General features: G+C 41.7%; 1 protein-coding gene across 2 annotated transcripts in view; it reads right to left on the minus strand.

Moving 5' to 3' along the window:
• NFAT (NFAT nuclear factor) overlaps positions 1-19,977 on the minus strand; it is a 48,637-nt gene extending 28,660 nt beyond the window's left edge. Inside the window, exon 1 of one of the 2 annotated variants that reach the window (XM_043429301.1) lies at positions 19,609-19,977. In XM_043429301.1, the coding sequence (XP_043285236.1) occupies positions 19,609-19,681 (73 nt within the window). In that variant the 5' untranslated portion in view covers positions 19,682-19,977. Of the gene's footprint in view, positions 1-15,961; positions 16,493-19,608 lie in introns of those variants that run through there. The other variant, XM_043429302.1, reaches the window with a different exon arrangement.
• Positions 19,978-21,368: the final 1,391 nt, after the last annotated feature.

Genomic DNA, 21,368 nt, shown 5'->3' on the forward strand with positions numbered 1-21,368 from the left:
TCGTTTTCTTCATTTTTCTTCGACAAGAAAATCAACGTTTATTTGAAAACTGTGAAGGACGTTCATTAGCACACATCTTCATGTGCTTGCACAATTTTTGTGTCAAAAAACTCCTCAAAATGGCGCAACTCCAGCTGCATCCCAGTCGCACCGTTTTTTTGAGCATCCATACCAAATTCATGCCACTTATTTGTTATAACAATAGCTTGGACCTGGACGAAGGATTCGTAGAAATTCTGATTTTAAAGTTTCACCAAAGCTTAACAGTTTCAACCAAAAATTCATTTTCGAGGTGCTCAATTTTCGGCTTTTTTGTTACAGTCTTTTTCCAACGAAATACGAAATCCTTCGTCGAAATTTGGCGGAAATATTCTTCAGACATCGTACTTGAAGATGATTTAATTTAAAAAAATCGATTTTTTCGCCCATCACAAGTGTGTAGAAGGCCTTAATTACTATATAAAGAATCTACAGAGGTTAACTCTAGACACGAGTCTCTCATTATGATACAAATGCTGTGACGTAGTTTCGCGGCTCCGACTTCGAGTCTGATCCTATCGCTACAATCTTATAATCTTTATTCATCGCAAATTGCTCTCGTGTCTGCACACAGAATAGTTTGGAATTCGCGCTGTCATCTGGCCGCTTCACGAGCGTTAATCTTCCGTTCGCTCCTTCATTTTCATTCGGTAACGACGGGCTCTGAATCATTTCTTCTTCGCGCGCAATAACTCGGGAACCCTTGGAAAGGCTCGGGATTATTGCGCTCGGGACAGTCGACGAGTCTTGATTCGGGCGATGCGCGATTTCGGCGGACATTTGTCCGAGTCTTTTCGGAGCTCGAGAGTCCGAGCATCTCGCTCGCTGTTCGTTTTATTGTCTTCGAAAGCTTTCCAAAATCCTTGTTCCCGTCGACGAAGCGTACGCCGAGGAAAAACCCTCGGCAGTGACGATCCCGCGGGGTTTCCCAATCCATTGAAATTCCGAGAGCGGTATATGAAGCGTCGATTTCGTCGCGCAATAAGTTCAGTATTCAATTTGCGTTACGACCGCGCCGAAGGATCGACCGGTTTATCGACTTCGTCGGAGGGAGGATCGAGCTGGAAACGCGAGGTCGCGCAGCATCGCTCGAAAAAAGAGCGCGTCAAACTCCCGCGCCGTTAATAAATTACGAGTGTGCGCGAATCGATTTGTTTTTCGTCGATTCGATAAGGAGAATTCATGCATGTTTTCAAGGCGATTACGCGCGTCCGGCTGCCTCGCGGATTACGAAATATTATCAATGAATTAATATTTCATGCCACTTTCGGATTGTTTTGTTGTTTTGTTGTGCACACGAATAACGCCGCCGATAAACTCACATCAAAGTTGAAAATCCCGATCGGTCACTTCCGGTGATAATTTTCATAAATTAAAACTAATTGCGATTCCCGCGTCCGAGAAATTGCGATGACTTGATTTTTTCAACGATTTCGATCTACCGATTCACAATATCCGAAGCTCGTTCGTACCGTTCGGAAAAGTCGGTTTCCATGAATAACTCGAGCCATTCTCTCGGCAGACGGAAAACCGATTCTCGTAAATCCCGAGAAATATTCATTACCATTCACGCTAGGTTCGAACAACAAGACAACAAACGTGCCGAGAGAGACTCCAACTTGTGCCCACGATTAGATCATCCAATCTCATTATTTTCCCCGTCGCTACGATTAAAAAGTGTAGCGATTCGTAATTATTGAGTAAACCAACCATTTTCATCCATTCTCCTAGCGGTTTCTCGGATTCCGCAAACGCTTTTGCCCGCCCATTCCAAACTGCTACGAAGCCTGCTCCGCACTTCCGCGAACCGATCGGATGACGAGAAAAAAACAATATTAAAAACAAATTTAGAAAAATTGCGAATAAAGACACTTTGTCGTCGGTGCGACAAAGGAGAAACGATTCTTACAATTTCCAACTTCCCGAGCAAGTGACTCTTCCCATAAAATCGCCGTATTCGTGAATTGAAAAATAATCAGGGTAGCTCATGCGCGAAACGATCTTCTTAGGAAAGTTTTGAAATTTACGCACAGTATAAACGGCTAGTCGACTGACACACGTGCCCAATTTTAAGGAGGTTGGGTACAAAAGTCTAAATAATTAGAAATTGATCAAATTTGCTGATAATGCTCTTCAACATCAAGTGCGAAAAGACCATTTTTTTTCAAACATTTTCTTCTGCTTAGTTATCGAGCAATTACGCATTAAAGCAGATTTATTATATTTATTATATTTTATTATAAATATGCGGAAACGCTATGCTTGTACACGTGAACTTTAGTGATCAATTACTCGATAACGGTACAGAAGAAAAATCTTTAAAAATTTGTATTGCTAAATTTGGCACTAAAGAATATGTTGACCAAATTTTATTAAATTCTTATAATTTTGAAATTTTTTATGTATTTAACATGGTTTAGCATGGCAACACTTTTTTCTTTATCCATTTCCCTTTGCCCTCTAAAACGATTTTTGACATAAAAACTATGGTATTTTCGCCAGGGACGCCAAGTAATGGCTTGTAACTTCATTCGTCAAAAAATAAGTAGAAAAATGTATTTACAATTTCGAATTAATAACTCTGACACTAATTTAAAGTGATATCTTTATTAATTAGGGAATAAAAATCGATCCAATTTAGAAACCCATAAAATACGATCCTCCGGACACGATCCACCTTAACGATGATCTTCTCATGCGTTCAGTCAAGTTTTCTGAGCTTCGAGCCAATGAATTTTCACTAATCGCTGTGTCCTTGGGATCGATCGACAGGAACAATGCTCCAAGCGGTATTTATTCGTGTCAATGCGAATTATAAATAAATACATTTTTACCATCGTAACGTGAATATCTAAATACAGATCACAAAATTTGAATAATTGATGCGAGGGTGAAATGGAAAGGCATAAAAAGTTAAGAAACGTGGATAGAAATGTGTGGATTTCGGTGGGCACAGATTTTCATTGAGCGTAGACGCGCGACGAAGGAGCAGCAGCAGAGTGTCGAGAAGAATTGGTACGGCTCGTTTAACGCAAATCTCGTCTCCCCGGCTGGACAATGACCCGATGTACTTTATTTATCAACTCTATTACGCGCCGTTTCAACGTCGGTGAACGTGCACGATCATCTCTCGTTCACTAACGGCACAGAGCGAGGGAGAGGGAGCTTTCGATTTACTCGTCGCGACGGTATGAAATACAGAACGCACGTACACGGGACATTGCGTGTGCAGTCGCACGATTTTTCTGTCGAATAAAGTCTCCCGAAAGGGAGCGGATTTCTCCGACGACGAAAGGCTCCGAGGGAGAATTTGACCACCGTTTTTTGTCAAATTTTCACATTTTGGGTGAAAAATATTTCGTGATTTTCCAGAATCCAGCGATTGGCCGATTGACCAGAAGTACGCCGAGGACAATCGAACGCGAATGCAACTAAATGTCGATCGACCTCGCTCATTTGCTCCCCCTAACAAAATCCGCTCGATTCGATCGCCAGGATTCGAAAATTTAAAGAAAAAAGTAGTTGCGAACTTCACGTGAAAAGCCTCGTGGGCAGCGTACATCGAATTTATACAATTTGACGTCACAGGCTCCCGAAAAAGTTTCATGAATTCGAAACAACGAGCGACATCTCTTTTTACTCATTCCCCATTCTCCATAAATGTTTAGTGAACATTAGTTTTCCAGCACATGAAGTTCGTGCTGTGCGCCTTGTCATTAAATCCGTCGATTTTCTTGAAGGTTCGAGCCTGCATTATAATCGCAAACGGGCAGTCATTTCGAGGATGGAAATTTCGAGGCTACCGAGGCCCCGATTTGTGGGGGCAGAAATCTCAAAATTTCTCAAAACCGCGTTCTTCGCTAATGCGGAACAAATGATGGCGCATTTTTGTCTTGAAGTTTCTTCCCCAACTCGATCGATAATGCTCTTTTTCATTCATTTTTCGATTAAAAAATGTTCTCTCGAAACAGTGAATAAAGTTCTGATAAATTAAAGGTTAAATAGTTGCATATTTCGCTTTATTGGTTCGGGCTAATGAGCAGCGTTGAGAAGGAAGTTTGTTATGAAAATATCGGTGTCGTTGTACTCTCCGTATCTGAATACGATAATCCTGCTCTAGAAATTCTTCCCAGTTAATCCCTGAAATCCTCGAGACGATAACACTTTCTCTCTCTCGCTCTCGCTTTCTCTTCATTCAAGTGCGAGACGTTTATAAATCATAATAAATCTTAAATCCTCATAAACCTGCTGCAACACTCTCCTCTGTGTCACAGACTTTGCATCGAAGCGAATCGCCAGAAAAATGATTTTTTTGCCGATGCGATTCGATTGCGGCTTCGCTTTCGATTCTTCCCGATTTTCGGAGGCTCGAAAATTTAGGCTTGTTATAAAAATGAGGGATTTTTATGAAATTTCATACACGCAGAGTGTCTTCTCTATTCAAAGAATAAATGACGAGGACAGATGAGTCATCGATGCTGCTTCGAACGTCGAATTCGTGCTACGTGCATAAAAAGTGTTCCAAGCAACGTCGGCGCGCCATTGAGTGTTGTCAAACCTGCGACGAACGCAGTAAAGTTTTTATTACGAGGAGAAAAATGGTGAGGGAAATCGGCTAGTTTAGTTTCAACAGGAGAGAAAAAGCAACTTGAAATTTCAGTTTTGCCAAAATGCCTTCCGAAGCTCCGACCTAAAAACATTCGAGTTGATCTGCATTTGGGAAGAAACGAAATCTGGAATCTCGTTCGGGGTCTGATTTTTTCGAGAGAATATCGTAAATTGGAATTAACGCCGACAGCGAGTTTCCTGAAATAAAAAATTCTCCAATCGCGTTTCATCGGCTCCGAAAGGAATTTCCTCTCGAGGCTGATAATATTTCAATATTTATTATTTACGAATGATAACAGTAAACAAATATGAGATGAAAGTAAACGGTTGGAAAGCGCGCGGGAATGGAAGTGAGTTGATGCGTCGGGTTTTATGATCTCGGGGGGCGAGAGCGAGCTCAATAATTTCGAAGCGCGCACACAACACAGTCCGGTTGGAAAGTTGCATCGGCCGAAAGTTTCGAAAAAATCGTTCGCTTTGGCCGCCTCTTTCTCTCTGTTTTCGTAGAGAATCGCCCATTTTATCATTGCGAAATATCCAGGTCATGGACCGACCAGTTTTTCGAGTACAGTCAGTAAAAAAAGGCAGGAACGTGGGCCTCGGATTCGGCTGGAGGATCGTCAGCGAGTTTCTAGAGTCTGCAGGCTTTTCGAATTTTGGAGGATGATTTTCCGAGGGAGCAAACTTTTCCGGAGACCCTGGAAATCCCCGGCTCACGCAGCAGTAACGAAAAAAGGCTTGCAATTTCGAGCTCGAAGTTGCGTGCGGGGTGAACCGCGTTCATGAGCAATAATAAGTACGTATACTTTGACTTATCGGTAGGTGGACGGCCTGTTATCGCAGTGGATATCAAACGAGCGAGGCCATGAGATAACGAGAAAGAGAGCGAAAGAGAGAGAGGGCGATGTATTTTGATAAGAAAAAGTGAAAGAGAGAAAAACTGGCGTCATCGCTTTTCGAGTTGCCAATAAAAAGAAGATGCGCGTTCGCAGTTCGAGCGCGTCTGAAAATTCGGATGGGAAGCGGTGGTTTGAGCACCTCCGACGACGGCAAACAAAACTCTTGTCCGCGCGGCCAGCAGCACAAAAAACTACCAACTCGAAATATATTTCGCGTTCGCACATCGCCCCGCAGCTTCTGTGCTCGTCTCCGTGTACATATGAAATATACGATCGTTTAACACACTTCCATGATAACTCGTACTATCGCTGCGTACGATCCCACTCGCGCCTCTCTGTACGATCGCTCGCGAGAAGTGCCTTTTCGCGTGTCTCGCTAAAGCATCGCGAGAGGGCGGCTCGAAAGCATTAATTATTTAAATGTTTACACCGATCGCTGCCCGCTCTCGATCTTCCTCACAAACCTGAAATATAATACGCGAGCGGTAACGACGGCGCTTCGCCGCTCTTTGATGCTTCGGTTAAAACCCGAGGAGCGCAGAGTCCCTCCGATCCAACGATCACGCGCTCATATTTTTATGTTTTAGTCTCATTTTTTTATTGACGGACGACTTTTCGTCAGATCGAGACACTCTTAGCCTTTTTTTCTAGTCGATATTCCCACTGAAGGATTTTCGTCTCGAGGACTCCGATCCGTTCACACGGAAAGCCTCGTACGAAGGTGTAATTTGCGGTTATCTTATCTCATCTAGGGATCGATCGATGGACGATCGACGTCACCGGTGTGTCGTGCAAAAGGAGGCCGGAGGGTTGCGCCGCGTCTCCGAGAAATATGCCGAACGCTTCTCGGAGCACGCTTTTTTTCATGAACATTCGAGAATAAGGATTAACGAAGAGTATAACAATTGCGGTGAAATTTCGGTGGACAAGAGGCTCCGGGATTCTCAGGGTGATTCTATAAGCTCGCCGGAGCTTTTTTGCTCCCATAAAGAGATCAACTCGGAGCGGTTAACTTTAATTGGAAGCAACATTATTTTATAGATCGCGAAGGCGATTGTTCGATAATCCTGCGATGGTAAAACGAAAATTGCTACGAAATCTTTGTTGTTCGAGGCCTCGTTTACACCCCCGAGCTTCTTATCGCGCTGAGATAATGCACCGAGCACGTGGATTTGTGGAGAGAAAGATAGCGCGATCGTCGCGAGAGAGGAACCGATCGAGAGCTCGGTTCTCGAGGCTCGAACAGAGGCGAATGAAGGAAGAGAAATTTGGAAGGAACTCGAAATTAATGAGAAAAATGGGCGAGCTTTTTATCGGGTTGAATTACCGGGGTTAGCCTCGTCACTAGAGCCGATTGGAGCCTGCTCGTTAAACCCACCCGGGACTCTCTTCGCTTGGTAACAAGACGCCGAATGTTCTAAATTTGGATAGATTATCAGAGATACTCGCAGAGATAGGCGAGATACGATTGCCTTCGTAAACGCACCTCGCGCTTTACATCTCCTAGAATTTACATTAGGTTTACTCGCTCCGCGCGAGCCTCTCGTTATTAATATTAAACCCGTGCGAAGCCTACTTCCGAGGCGCGCTCGAGTCTCCGAAGCGCCGCGAGGAGGCGATTTCCCAGCCTTTGACAGGCGACCACGCGGGATTCTCTGTGTGCGATGAAAACTCAAAAAGCAACTGGCCACTTCCGAAACTCGGAAAAGTCCTTCAAAAATCGCCCAATGGAGGTGAGATCGCGAAATTTTTATCTCGCGATCCTTCCCCGCAGCTCCATGATTGACAATATTTTTCAGGTATACTCCGCGACGCGAAGATGAGCCTCGGATCGATCGCAGGGCTGCTCGGCATCAATGAATCGCGGGATTCGAGCTGCTCTCGTTTGACTAAAGTGAAAGAGTCAATTCGGCCGCGCAGGGAGGGAAAATAATGACGAATTAATACACAAGACTTTCGCCAACGAGCTCGCACTCTCCCGAGCACTCGAATTAAGTAATCTTAATTAAGCTAGAAGGTAAGCCGAACAAAGAGGAGCAGGGGAAAGGGTGAAGAGCGATTAAATGAACGCGCTCTTCGCCAAGTTCCCCTGCGAATTCGCAAGGACCTGGATGTGGGTGAGCCCCTCTTGTCTCAATATTGACTCTGTCATTGAGTGCGCACGTTACTACGTACGCGTACACACAGACGGGACGATATTCTAGCACAGAAGGCGAGTGAACGCGAGATTAAATGCTTTGAATTTAGAACAGAAGAATTTATGTATGTGTTGAGTGATGCTCGTGCACGCTTTTTCGATATCATACACATATTTCCGTCCGTTGCTCCGACTATTTTGCAATCTCCGCATTTAAACAGTTCTGAAACCGCGAGTATGGCCTGAACGAAGTAGCCTTTTGTTTAAATCATGCCCGAAGGATCGTATTTTATGGGTGTCTAAATTGGATAGATTTTTACACTCTAATTGAAGACATTATCACTTTGAATTAATGTCAGAGTCATTAATTCGAAATTGCCAATACATTTTTTCAAGTTATGTTTTCGTGAATGAAACTACGAGCCATTAATTGATCGGGGACCCATCATCGGCGAAAGCACTGTAGTTTTTATGCCAAAAATCGCACTGGAGTGCGCAGAGGGGAAACACAAAGGGCAGTGGATCAAGAAAAAAGTGTTCATTAAAAGACAGAAGGCTATGACAGGAACGGGCCAAGCCAAGAAGAAACGAAATACCGAAATAAGCAAACGTGAGGTTACGAGTGCTCATTACCAATTTCGTTTAATCTTCAACGTGATATGTTACTAGTGAGACAACCGGCTCGAATTTACATTGCTGAAGTTTGCAACGTTCGAGTCCAACGAAATGAACGAAAAAAACTCTCGAATAATTCCAGTAAATCTCCAATTTTGTTTCATGCCGAATTTGAAATTAGTAGTTTTTCAACCTGCACCAATGATTCGTGAAATAAAAAATTGGCCAATTGCAAATACTTTTTTCATTCATTTCGTTGGACTCCAACGTTATGCAAACTTCAGCGTCGTCTCGAATATTATCCCAGACCTCCATTACGTACTTCATCGCTATTGGGTACTTTTTCATAAAGTTGGTAAGAAGCGTTCGCATTCGTAATATGCAAAGATAAACGTTTTTTTACGCGTAATCTCTAACCGTGTGTATTTCTCTTGATATTTAAGCACGTTTGTCTCAATAACCAATGAGACGAGCCCTTTAAAATTTGGCACGTGCGTCAGTCGACTAGCCATTTAAACTTTGGTGGACGAGCTACTTTGAGTCTGCAAAGGAATGGAAAAATCCTCGCACTTTGAGCGATCGGCGCACTCGAGGTTTTTACAGAATGTTTATCGACGATTGAAGACTCGCGCGGGCTTTGGCGGGACGAATTTGTTCGTATTTACAAAATTTTCATTCGGAATCAGAGAAACAGCAAAATCGATATTCGAAAATGCAGTTAACGAGGGATTCGTGGGCAAGTTTCCCAAGCGACAGAAAGTTTGTTGAAAAATCGCAAAATTTTCCAGCTCCAAAGACTTTTTCGGAGTCGCTGATGTTCCAACGAAAGATGCACAGCACAGTGCACCCTATTGTCTCGGAGAATCGGAAGCAGAAAAAAGACGCGGGAAAAAAACAACCCCCGAGAGTCGAGAAGCCTCGGAGCTGTCTTCGTGCACGCTGAGCGAGCGTCGATCGTACGTGTAAGCAAAGTGGAAAGTTCCCTCGGAGGGCATTGCATCGCTTATTGAGGCGATAGTTTCTGCATCGATCAAGTCAACTACCATTGCTGCATGAAGACCGAGGAGGGGAGGGAGAGCGAATGAAAAAGAAGGAAAAGAGAGAAAGAGAGGAATGCAGAATAAGGCGTGACCAGTAAAACGGACTTTGGACCGTGTTCTATCGACGCTCAATCGTCAATATTGTGTGCACTACATCCCTCGTCGATTCGCCAACGTTTCTCGAGCGCTAACAAAGCACCGGGTCGCGCTGTACACCGCTCGAATTTATTTCATTCGATGAATTGACACGAGCGTCAACTGAGCGTCTTTCGTCGACTGAAAATTGTAATTCGACTAGAAATTCTGATGCCCGGCGACTCTGTGAGAGCTCCGAAGCTTTGGAGAGTCTTGGGAACTCGAAAACGATGGTGTGTGACGATGATTTAGCCGAAAATTTCGTCGAGAAGTGCTCGAAGTGACGAATCAATTTGGAGGAAGAGGCTTTTCGTTTTCGTTACTCAAAATGAGATTTTTTTATTCGTTTTTACAGCATTTCGTTGCAACATCAGACTCGAGGGTGGCGAAAAAATTCATGAATTTGGCCGAGTCTCGGGGGTTCGGAGACGTTCGAAGTTGGGCCCACTATGCGAGCATTCTTTTCTCTCATTTTTTCTCCCCTCGTGAAAACTTTTGATCAACGATTCGAGTCCTTTCGTTGCTCAACGACTGAAATACTTTATTCACAACTTTTCGTAAACATTTGAGAGAATGAGGAAAGAGAAATTAGAAATCAGATAAGATCTTGATCCCTGATGGTTGCGTAGATAAAAGAGGCTCGTTGTGCCGAATAATAATCGAATCACTTGAGCTCAGTCGTGACTCAATTTTGATAAGAAATAATAGACACTACGAATATCTCGCGACTGCGATCGTCTGCAATTAACGAATCTAGGCATACACGTTTATAAATCAAACGACACGATTTCGATTTTATCTGCGAAGTTGGTGTTTTCTTAAGAATTTTTATTGACCCTCAAACGTGTGAGTTGGGTTGTAGACATTAGAAAAATGATAGGACGAATACGCTGTGAGATAAAATCCAATAAATAATTCCCCGAGGCTTTGAGTACCCCAAATTTCTTTTGTCGACCTTCAATAAAAAAACAGCCTGATTGGGGTCTTCTGACAACGCTCTCAAAGTTTCTGATTCCGCAGAAGAACCTCAGCAATCCTTTTCCTCAGGCTTCAGAAATAATGAAAACTTGAAATTTTCCATTTTATTCTCACTAATTCCAAAGTTTTTCCTTTCAAATTCATAGAAACACAAAAACCACTTCAAATTTCCTGACTTCGTTGAACATTCTCAGTGTAATTCGATGGCTCCACGTTTTCGAAGCCTCGTACGATAAAAATGTAGAAAAAAAACGAGTCCGCGGGGTCATTGGGATCTCACTAAATTTGTAAAACATCTGGTGCTGAATTTTCAAACTACAACCGGGCTGCATCGCTCATCAAACCACAATAATTAACATTAATCTTTTTGCCCGAAATTAAACAAAAAATGGAGGAAGCAAGTGTGTCCACACCTCGCGAAAAATCCAAAAAAAGAAAAGAACGAAGTTTCTTATCACTTATTGTTAAAATTACCATTATCTAGCCCAAATATTTATAACTAATGGAATCGTCACACGGCAAGCCTGCACACGGACTTAAGCCCCCCCGTCTGCGCCATATTTAGGCCACGCTTCCATGCCAGATCCCAATAAATCATGAAACTCACTGCGCTGCGAGAATATTTCGAATTATTGGCGTTCTAATTGAGAGTGAAAAGTTCAGTGAGAGCGAGCATCAAAATCCGATTGTTTTTGTTCGCGAGGATATTTAATTGTAATTCAATATTTATTGTTAAACAGGAAATGAAAGGAAAAAAACGATAATTCGGTCAGAGCAGCTCCGTGGAGACAAAAAAGTGAGAACTATGTTAAGCTCTTGTGATAATTGTACGGACCTTGGAGAAAAGGATCTTTACAAGAGCCTCGTAGTACGAAAATAGCGTGAATAGAGTCTCATACGTATCTCGCATTAGCTACGTGAATTTGGTCCAAGTTTATCGTTACGAAAAGGCCCGAAGTTTCGTAAAGCTTCGTAAAGTCGCGAAGCTAGAAGATCGATCCCGGACCTAAGACAACACTTTTCATTTCTCGATCGGTGTATTCACCTCGTGATTTTCTAAATCGAAAAAATGAAGGAGACAACGACGAAATATGAGGAAAAACGGAGAAACTGAGCTGGACAGAGAGACGGTTTTTAATCCGGAAAATTGAGTAATAGACGCAACCGCTTGGGAACGGAATATATCGATGCTCGGAGGAGAAGACTGGACGAGAAATAAATTTGTTTCCACAAAAAACTTGTCTGTCATGATTTTTCTCTTCGCCGCGTTACAAGTTACGTAAAATCGTTTTTTCTTCGTTTCTTCGGAACAGTTATGTGCTCGGATCCGAGCACAAACTTCGTTCGGTATACAGGGTGTCCAGCAGCATCCGGGAATCCGTCATTGTGGACTCGAGCTCTGCGGACCGAGCCTCGGACCGGATTCGACGGAGGCGTGCACTTTGGGCGCAAAAAGAGTCGGAAGGGTTGGTCCTAGCGGAAAAACGGAGGGGAGCAATTTTGTAGAGCGTTCGATTTCCTAGAAAAAAGTTCCCGACGGTTTTTCTCTAACCGCGGTAGTTTAGTCCCGAGCGCTGCGCGAACGTGCGCCACGAAAATAATTCGCTTCCGGAAAGTAGCCGTTTTCAGAGGGCTCTCAGAGGCAAGTTTTCCGAAACAGAGGAAAACCGCCGAGGACTTTTTCGTCGGAAATTTCCCGCCCCGCAATATTGGTCCCATACATTTTTGCTCTAGCATCCACCGTTTCGACGTTATCTGCAGTTAAAGCGAAAGAACTTTGGAAAAACGAATTTCATTTCTTATCTCGTTGCTCCCTCGAAGCGCAATCTCCAACTCAAGTTTGCACAGGGATTTATCCGCGCCGGGACACCCGGTACGTCCCCCGATACACAGAAAACACGTAGGATATTATTGATGTATACAAAACACGTGGTCGTGTCACGATCTCGAATCAAGAATCGAGATCGACGTCGCGACGTGAAACAGACATGTATTATGTATACTCGTGTGTTCGAGGCTCGCCACCGACCTACAGTGAGCTGCCTTTGAAGTTTCCAATGATGATCATTCCCGGCGCGCTCAAATTCTGACGTTTTTTTCGTCATGCGAGCCTCGCGTAGACTCGGCTCGTTTTTCGACTCAATTTCCATCACGCAGGCCGCAATCAACCGATCCAAGGGGCGAGTGAGCAAATTTTTCAGACAATGGAAAACACATCGAACCGTTGAAAACGCCTTTTCAAGCTTTTCCGTATTTCCTATTGCCGTTCGAAAGACACATTTTGACGAATCCGTTGGAGGCTACTTCACTTCTGCGATTACGCTGCTCGCCGATGAGATAAAACCGTGAAATGCGAAAAAGTGGTGATCCGGGGGGAGGAGCTCGCAAAGAGACGGAAATTACGCCTTCCTGGTTGTCACGCGAACGGACGCGTCGTTGCCCACTCGTCCACGAGTTCTCACTCCTTCTATCTCTTTTCATTTCTCCTCGTCCTCAATGGCGTTGCGATAAAAATGCGATCTTGTGACCATCCACGATGTACGATTTTTTGGGTAATTTTGCAATTACGTATGAGAATTGTATCGAACTCCGCGTGCTCGAGTGGACTTTGTAACTGCGGACAAAGTCTGAGGAGAAGGAACTTAAGAAACTGGGCTGAATCGAGCCGCTCGAAAAGTGGGAATGATTTTTTCGTCGCTTCTAACTTTTCCCATTTGGAAAAATCATCGGAATGAATTCTTGAAAAATTTCCGCCTCGAATGGCAGCACTCGCGTTTATTCGTAACCGATTTCGTGAAAACTTTTAGCGAACGTAATTATGACCTCGAGTAGAGAAATAAACGCAGATGGAAATAGTTGAGACAGAGATGAAAATGACGGGGCGCCAGGACTCCGCGGATCGATTTATTCGCGTCGCCGATTCTCGTCGTCCACGAGATCGCGTATCGTCGTACCGGCGAAATCACGTTGCGTGATTATTTTGAGAGAGAGAGAACGAGGCGCCGCGCCTTCCGTCGACGTTTCCGTCGACCTGAGGAATCGAAATCCGCGGGGATTTCGTCGAAGTCGAGCTCCGAGTGACTTTTTAGTGGAAAAAAATGGTTGAGAAAAAAATGGGAACTGTTCGCTCCGTCCCTCAAATTTCACTCCCGGTGTCCGTCAACTGCGTCTCCGCGAGCCCTTCGCGCTCGCCGATTCCCTCGTGATTGCACGAGCACGTGGATCGAGAGGGTTGCGAAAAGTGAGTCGCGCGAGGAAAGAAGTCCGAGTCGTGCCGCGTCGATAAAAAGGCTTTTTCTCTCTTTCTCTGCGAGAGAGTGATCGCGAGTAGATTGACGATGATTGCTCGTACATTGCTGAGGCCTTGAGACGCTTTAAGGAGTTTCGGTACAGACGATACAATGTTGCCATGCTAATCCATGCTAAAAAAATTTAAAAATTCAAAAAGTTCAGAATTTTATAAAATTTGGTCAACATATTCTTTAGTGCCAAATTTGACGACACAAATTTTTTAAGATTTTTCTTCTACACAGTTATCGAGTAATTGATCACTAAAGTTTACGTGTATAACTCGATAACTAAGTAGAAGAAAATTTTGAAAAAATTTGAGTTTTCGCACTTGATGTTGAAGAACATTATCACCAAATTTGATCAATTTCTTAATATTTTGACTTCTGTACCGAAACTCCTTAAGCAGCATCGGGAGGCACATCCAGTCTGCCTCCTGTTCTCGGACTTGGAGCGAACCCCCCCCCCCCCCCTCCTCTAAACTTCGACCAAAGTTTCGTCGACTCGCGGTTGCTTCGGAGGAAGCGCGATCGTAGAAAAATCACGGTCCCTGAGGTCGGTGCGAAGGCAGCATTTTTCTCCACTATTTTTGAGAGGATTCGCCGTTTCCGGGGGACGGAGAAGCTCAAGAAACTTCCGATTTCATTTACCCGAGGATAATTCAGTCGAAAGAATTTCTGAACGAGGTTAATTCATAAAGCGATTTCAATTTTCGGGCTGGAATCGAAGTTTCTTTGTTAAAGTAATCTTAGAGTCGCTCCCCAGCACGCGAAGACGAAACAAATTTTTGTTGACGCAACACAGAACGATCGTCGGCAAGGAATTGGTTAAATATCGAACCCCCGGCGATCGATCGCACGGAAAGAATTCCATTCGAAAGCACACAATCGATTGGCCTTTCCGTGTCCTAGCAACGAATGCATACGTGCCGCCACCTCGTTCCACTGGTTCGTCAATCTTTTTACACTTTGCGAAAACTTTGGTAAATCGCTTTCCGAGCGCCCTGTCAATAAGTGGTTTGGCCGAAATTCTCAGCTCGATTCACCGGAGGAAAAAAATTTCACTCGTTCCACAAAAACAGAATGAACTCGGAGAAATAACCTCAATTTTCCGATCCAAAGAATCGAACGAACCGTTAGCTGCGTAAAAAAAAATTGACAGCCTCAATTTTGACTGATTCTGAAGTATTTTTGGGCTCGAGGCCCCTCAAAATTGATAAAATATTAAAACTTGTTGAGTTTCGAGCTCCTACGGCGTTGTAATTATTAAAAGACTCGTCGAATAAACGAGTCGACACAAAAAGCCCCATATCCGATCCACAAATATGTCTATCGAAGAAGAACGTTATGAAAACCGAGTACAAATATAAAACGTGTTATTACTGGTATAGTCCGGATCCGGTAAGGCACATGCGGCGAGGATTCTTGACGAATGTCCAAAAGAATGTCGAACGCGCAGATCGCGATGTTTCAATAATCTTATGATAATAAATGCGATAATAGACAAGGTTGAACAATAACGCGCTGTCGCAAAAAGTGTAAAATTGCGCGATTCCTAATGGATAACCTCAATATTTCATCGATAACCTCAAATTTCGTTGCTCGGAGACAAAAAGCTTCCGATATTTTCGCGCGAATAAAACATAACCTCAAATTGGACGGTGAAAGTCTGGGGTGATTCGTCGAACGAAAATTTTCGGCAGTAGTCCGAAAAGCCTCGAAATCTGGACGAGCGTTAAAAACCAATTTTATTTTTCGATGTCTCGAAGACTGGGGATTTTCGCAACGCGGAGTTTCGAGAGATGTGGAAGAAGAGAAGATTATTCGTGAACACGAAATACAAACATGACGAATAAACGGCGCGAGAGAGCAGCTCGATCGCCAATGGTGCAGGAATAAAAGCGAGCGAGAAGGAAAGAGAGGGTTGCCTGAACGCGATAGTAGAACATGATCGAGCGCGTCAACAACTTGTAAAGACCGTTAATGCTTCGAAGGACCGAAGTTCAGCTTAGAAAATCACGTGAAAGCGCGTAGGAGCTCAACGTGGCTCGGGGTTCGTGTGCTTCCCTCAGTTTCGATCGCGATTGTTGTAAAAGATTTTCATTGCCGAAAGAAAAATTGACGCTTTCATTGTTACTTTTATCGTGTATTATTATTGCTATTATTATTGACAAATATAATTGAAGATTGAAGAGCAAAGCTTCGAATACGAATATGACTCACGATAGTAATGACCCTGCGATCGCATGACTACGACTCTTGATACGCCACTTTTTTCGTCACCGTATTTTCGCCTGCTCAATATCCTGCGAGTTGAGAATTTCGCAACCGTTCAACTGTTTGTAAATACGTATGGAACGGGCTTTGACCTCAAAGAATCACAGACGTGTGCTTTTTTTCACCTCACTGCTTAGTTCCCGGCACTTTCAACGATTATGCGCGCTACCCGAATTCAAAAAACAGCTTCGAACATTTTCAAGATTAAAATCACTTTTTTAACCTCACTTTCTAGTGATTAGCACGTTCAACGACTGACTTAATAAACGTAAATCTCTCGCTTGTGTGAAAGTCTCGAGAATCATTTTAACCGATATAACAATAATTCCGGATGAGTCTCGGATATCACCTGTGATTTGGCAACGTGAAAAGAAAAATGAATAATTGTACCGAGACACAATAGCAGTCATTCTTCTGGAACGGAATGTCAAAACATTACTATAATTCAGCTCTTTCAAAGCTCAGTTACTACTTTACACTTAGAGTGATTTTATTTTTCACTCGAAATTCAAATTTATGTCTCAATCTCATTGACTATTTATATATTCAAACGCAGCAACCTGTTGTTGCTGCCTCAATTTCTACTTGTCGAAGTTTCGATATATTTTTTCCAAGAATTTCGTGAAAAATAACCCTCGAGCAAAACAAAAATGTCGAAATATATAGTTCTAGTTTCGAAATTTATCTAATTTCGACAGTTCACATACGTAAAAATGATAAAAACGTCCGAAATGGTGTCCGCGTTGATTAATTGTCGAATTTACATTAAGGGAATTCTTAACGTGTTTTCCGAGCTCACTCAATTATGATCGTAGGCTATCGGGAATAAATATTGAATTTTACAGTGTAGCTGCTTTTTTATATAGAGACTGGACTGACAAAATGAACCAGCGAAAACTGGCACAGAGTACGATTTTTCACACCTCATTGAATTTATTTACAGCTCGGTAATCTAATTCTTCATGTCAATAACCAAGTGCCATATTTGCTCGTTAAGTTTTGCCGAATATACTTCGAGGTTCGAGGCGAAAATAAGGTTATGTTTCTTTACGCGAAAAGAAAGGACGAAAAAATTCCACAGGCCCCACTCCGTGTTGTTCATTCAATAAATTTTCGTAATTTCGAAAACAGTCTAGGAATGCGTTCGCATTTTTATTTCGATCATCAGTTAACGCGAAAAGGGTATTTTTAACTAAGTCAAATACACATTCGTCATTCCATTTTGATCATGAGTTTTATATTTGTTATCAAAATTTATAGCTTTATCCAACAATGTTACGAAAATAATTTATCACTTGATTTGTCACTCGAATTTACTTTGCTTCAAATCACCAAAACATCTTTTTTTACTACGTAAAACACTTTTCCCCTCGTTTCATATACGCAGTCGTAGATTTGACTACATTTTTCGGAGATTGAAATGCATTCGTTTCGTTCAAGTTTATGAGAATATTCAATCTAACTTCATCAAAATATTTATTTCAGTGTACCAATAAATAAAGAATTCATATTATTTACGAAAAACTCAGGAACTGCTGCTGATTCCAATCCCAAATTATCGATCTAACCTAAAATCTGTCAGAATTGTAACTTCCGTCGTAACAATAATAAGAGATAAAATACTTTAAATAAAATTTCGATATCTCACATTTTTAAGCCATCACTATATGAACAAAAATATAGTTGCGATTATAGGTTGGGGTAAGTTTCAAGACAATGAATTTTTGCAAAAATATTCAACGCCAAGAATCAGCAGTTTCTGAAAACCTTCCAAAAATGCATTTACATTAGTTTGAAGTCGAAATTTCGGTATAAGTTAAACACAGTTTTACATCCTCGATTCACAATAAAATTTGTCGGAAACATTTTTTTCTGTTGCGCAATTCGCTATTTCAGCTCAAAGATGTTTCAAAATGTCCGATAAACTCAATGATCTTCGTTGTATCAATAATATTTCTCGTACTTGGGTTTTTTATTGTCACACAAAAAATTATGATCCTCTCAATGCATCTTTACTATGCTGTCAATTTTAATTGTCATCCACGCTACATATTTTGCAATGTTAAAGATACACTGTCGTTGAATAGCAGTCCATTTTTTCTGAAATTTAAGATCATGTTTTGTGGAAAAGTATACTTTTGGGAGTTTTTTATTAACAAAACTCATTGATTAAAAATTTCAATTACAGTATCAGTACTAGTGAGGCATTTTTTATGTGACGGATGAAAAATTATTTTTTGTACAAAAATCACTATAATGCTTTCTCTTCGTTAGAGTTTCACTTTTGTGACTATATCAACTTCCCAATAGCTCATTATTCTTGTTTAGTCGTAGCAGTTTTTTCTGACTAATGTGCAAAGTTCCATTCTTAGCGACGAAGCTTCAAATATCGAAGGAGTGTCTCATTGTCTCTGTTTCAAACACACTTTTGAAAAGAAGATCCTTCACGAATCCAAATTTGAAAAAATCTTTCATAAAAAACATTCCACTTAAACGTCAATTTTGAACACAAATATTGCTGCCCAGTTACAAACACCAAATCTGCAAGACTCAAACAGCCCGCAAGCTCCACAAAATCTTTGTATGTTCCACATTTTATTTAATAAAAGTTTGATATAATGATTGTGAGTTGAATACTTTTTCGGGCTTGTCAGACCTAAAAGAGCACTTGGAGGGTCAGACAGCTTGAAGCTCATCGGCAAACAAGGTTATCAATGATGTCAATTATCCAGTTTCAAAACTGGTAGGAAAACTAATTAAAATGAAAACGAAAAAGAAAAAACCTCAAGATCCGGAAGAAATATATTTGCATTCTTCGAGCGTTACAACGGTCCGTAACATTCATCAATTTTCATTCGAATCCAGGATGATAAATAAGAAAATCGATCCATATTGGAGTATTCTCGAAAAGTCTGTGCATAAATCAACAGTTCGATTGAATGTTAAGATGAACGAAGATGAAAAAACGGCGATCGGAGGTGGCGAATAATTTGCATGAAAGATGTCCGAAGATAAGTATATACGGGACTGATAAACCGAAAACAAATGACGATTATCGATTAACCAGCTGCTGGGAGATGCGCGCGCATCGTACTTGCCTCCTCTCTTTGCAAAAACCTCGGAGTGCAGAGTTATCGGTGTTTTTTTCGTTTGTTTTTTATTGTTACTTTTTTTTCATTCCTCTCGGGTTCTCGATGATTCGTAAACACTCATATATACGTATTATCACTAAGAGGCTACAGGTCATCGTTGTGTTACCCCTTTGTCATTGTCCCCGCTAATTTTTTCGTTTGTTTGTTTTTAAAATGATTTTTTTCGAGGTTTAAAACGTTATGGAATTGGCTGCCATATTGGTTTCATATCGTGGGGGCATTCCGATCAGGCGCAGAAACTTTGGTTGGTCTCGGTACATCAAAAGAGATACGTTCAAGCAGCAGGGCTATCTCCGCTCATTCTTTTCTTCGTATATATGAATATATATGCACACATATAGATTATGTACAAGTGAACCATCGTGAATTTTCTCCTCGTGTTCATTTGCCGGATTGAAAACACGACGAAGATAAATAAGAGATGATAGCTCGTTCACTTACCGGCCGTGGCTTTAGAGTTTTTCCCATGATGCCTTCGGCGTTTCTTCACCAAAAGCCGGTCTTTCAGCAACATTACGTAAACCCGTGTTTCTTCAGAAATCTTTTATTCCCAGCTTATTTTTCGTTCGTAGACACCATTCGTTTTGACGCATTATTTTATTGCGAACTGTACGGCAGCCATTTGGCCTCTACCTTGGTACGTTCGAGGAGAGCAGTCTCCTCACCAACACACACACGCAGCACACATAACACATGCCCACACCTCGCTCTCTCTCTCTCTCACTCCTGTTTTTCGTTTAGCCTTTGGCGTTGAGCCATTCTACGTCCTCTGACGTCATTGCAGGGACGTACATACTTATAATGCATATGCAAGTAAAAACTTCTTTTCAATATACTCCCGAACATTGTTTGTTTTTGTTTTCGTGTCAGAAGACACTACTTCTGTCTGACGGCTCATCGTCGTAGGTTAAACGTGCTCTGCGCTTACGACAGATGGATTTTTATCGTCGCTCTTGCAATTTACGATCATGAACGCTGAGCGGCACTCTCAACCAGCACCGCACTTTCTCGATTCCAATTCCCTCAAGAAATCTTCATTACCGACGGAGATATAAAAACGTTACTAAATTCGTTATATTCGTGACCAGGATCATCAGAAAATTGTTTATTTCGTACCCTGGCTGTCGTACAAGTTCATCCATATTTATTCGTAATCGTGAAATAAGCAACTATAGTGCTAGTTTGCAAGCTCTTATACTTTGCTGTTATAAATCAGTGCTGATCGTAGAAACAAAAAACGAGTTTTCTGAAGAATAACCACTGAAGGATACTTTTAGCAACCGAGAAATAAAATTCCAAGATTTCTATTACAAACTTAACTTGGACTAAAAATTCGGAGATCAATTATTGAGAATGTCATTATTTTTTTATAAAAGTGAACGACCTCGATAATTTTATCTCAAGTTTCGTTCAAAATATTTTTCAATCTTGTAGCAAAAAAATAGTTAATTTCGATCAGGAGCTCGTGCATGTCAAGAAAATTCACGAAGTCACGTTTCACAGCAAAGTGTTTTGAAACTTTTTAAACACAGATAAAATAAATCGAATTTGAAATTTCATCTGGAAACCAGTCCACCGGCGTTAGCTGTCACGATAACTCTAACCTCGAACATTTTTAATGCAAAAAAGCAACGGAACTGAAGCGACATTTTCAAACTACTCATCAGTTGAATGGAAATATACTGTTTCCTAAATGTCGCGGATCTTGAAGGAAATTGCTGAACGAGTTTGGTCAGGAGTCTTCTAAACTAAGATAAAAAGTGTGATGAGCGCGTATATTCAATATTTATTTGCATATATTTCTCGCTCCTTTCCTCCGATCGATTTCGATCGCACCATTGCAGTATTGCTTCTTTCCCCCCCCGAAACAATGTTTGCAATTTGGTGTACTCGCGCAGTGAATTCACACATAAAACTCAACCATTTCGCTTATGTCACCGTGTGTTGAAGTTTTCAAATTTCTCTATACCTGTAAATATAAATATATATACGTGAGGCGTAAAAGAACAATCATATAGTTAACATTCGTGACAAAGAGACAATTTATCGCAACCAGAGAGAAAACGTGTTCTCAGCCAAGATTGCTACGAGTATGCAAAAATAGACACATCCTTTATCCGAGTGAGAAAAACCCTAAAACGCGCCCGAAATTCCTATAATATTGACAGGCTCTCTATTTCTCTCTTTTTCTGTAATACGTG

This window comes from Venturia canescens, chromosome 9 (genome assembly GCF_019457755.1).
Source record: "Venturia canescens isolate UGA chromosome 9, ASM1945775v1, whole genome shotgun sequence".
Lineage (NCBI taxonomy): Eukaryota > Metazoa > Arthropoda > Insecta > Hymenoptera > Ichneumonidae > Venturia > Venturia canescens.